The sequence below is a fragment of the Apaloderma vittatum genome, unplaced genomic scaffold, assembly GCF_000703405.1.
Source record: "Apaloderma vittatum isolate BGI_N311 unplaced genomic scaffold, ASM70340v1 scaffold38342, whole genome shotgun sequence".
In the NCBI taxonomy this organism is placed as follows: Eukaryota; Metazoa; Chordata; class Aves; order Trogoniformes; family Trogonidae; genus Apaloderma; species Apaloderma vittatum.
In genome coordinates this window covers 1-1,172 of record NW_009703718.1, presented here as the reverse complement: position 1 = coordinate 1,172, position 1,172 = coordinate 1, and the positions used below count along the sequence as shown (strand labels likewise).

Here is a 1,172-nt window from a genome sequence, read left to right as displayed (position 1 = left end):
TCGGCGGTGGCCGCCCTGCGGAACAGTGACCTCCTGGCTACAGGTCTGTGGCAGCTGCTTTGGAGCAGGGGTTTCGGGGTGCAGAGGTGTGGTCCTGCTCCCTTCCCCAGGAGGGGGTGCATGGCTGTCTCCTCTCTGCCCCAGGCTCTCACAGTGCCAGCGTGAAGCTCTGGAAGTGTGGTGAGGGATTTCGAAAAGTGGAGCCCCTCTGCGACATCCCCTTGGTATGGATGGGGAGGCTGGGAATGCTGGAGCTGGGCCGGGGAGGGGTCTCTCGGTGGGGCCTTCCCTCCCTGGGTGGCAGGAGGAGGCTGCAGGAGCCCCCTCACCCCTGACCTGTCCCCTCCAGGTGGGTTTCGTCAACAGCCTAAAGTTCTCAGCAACAGGCGACTTCCTCGTGGCTGGCCTCGGGCAAGAGCACCGGTACTGTCCCCTGTCCCGGCACTGCCTGAGGGCACACAGTCCCCCCTTCTCCAGGGCTCAGCAGAGGGTGACCTCCATCTGTCTTGTCTACAGGCTCGGCCGGTGGTGGAGAATCAAAGAAGCCAAAAACAGCATCTGCATCATCCCCCTGAAGCGGAGGGCTGCAGGCTCCAACCCTGAAGCCTCCAACACCTCCTAGGCCCCTGGCCTCAGAACTGCTGGAGCCAGGTCCTTAAACCCTTGTTCCTGGAGCCGCGACCCCACATCCTGTGTGCAACCACCCTCCTGCACCCCCTTGGTGCTGGCCCCCATAGCGTAACGTGGGTCTGCCCTCTGCGAGGGCCTGCCCCTTTCCCTCAGGTTCATCCAGACCTGAGCTCTGTGAGTCGGGTTTTTTTTTTAAAAAAAAACACAACCAAAACAACTTTATTTACATAAATTACAAAAAAAAAATCAATCACACTCTTGCTCACAGAAGAAAAATCTACTCTTAAAAACTTGGTTGGGCTCAAATACCTGGGTCCTATTACTCACCCTCAGCTCCCTCCAGCCTCCCACAGGCTCTGCAGGCACTGGGGTGGGGGGACAGCAGGCGTTCACCCCCCCAGCTCCTGCGCCGTCTCCCACCAAGGGGTGAGAAGCACAACGTACCGCGAGGGGAGGGAGGCAGGGGGCTTGGGGCCAGCTCGGCAGCGCTCGGCGGCTTTCCTGGGACCAAAAACGAGGAGGGAAAGGTGAAACTGTGCAAA

At 59.8% G+C, this 1,172-nt stretch overlaps 1 protein-coding gene across 1 annotated transcript in view; it reads left to right on the top strand.

Annotated features, from left to right (window-relative positions):
* The window catches only part of RRP9 (ribosomal RNA processing 9, small subunit (SSU) processome component, homolog (yeast)), a 2,027-nt gene extending 1,405 nt beyond the window's left edge, over positions 1 to 622 (top strand). The window contains exons 7-10 of the mRNA XM_009864721.1: positions 1 to 43; positions 145 to 224; positions 350 to 423; positions 517 to 622. The exon at positions 1 to 43 is cut by the window's left edge and continues 22 nt beyond it. Of these exons, the coding sequence (XP_009863023.1) occupies positions 1 to 43; positions 145 to 224; positions 350 to 423; positions 517 to 622 (303 nt within the window). The remainder of the gene's footprint in view (positions 44 to 144; positions 225 to 349; positions 424 to 516) is intronic.
* The last annotated feature ends 550 nt before the right edge of the window (positions 623 to 1,172 follow it).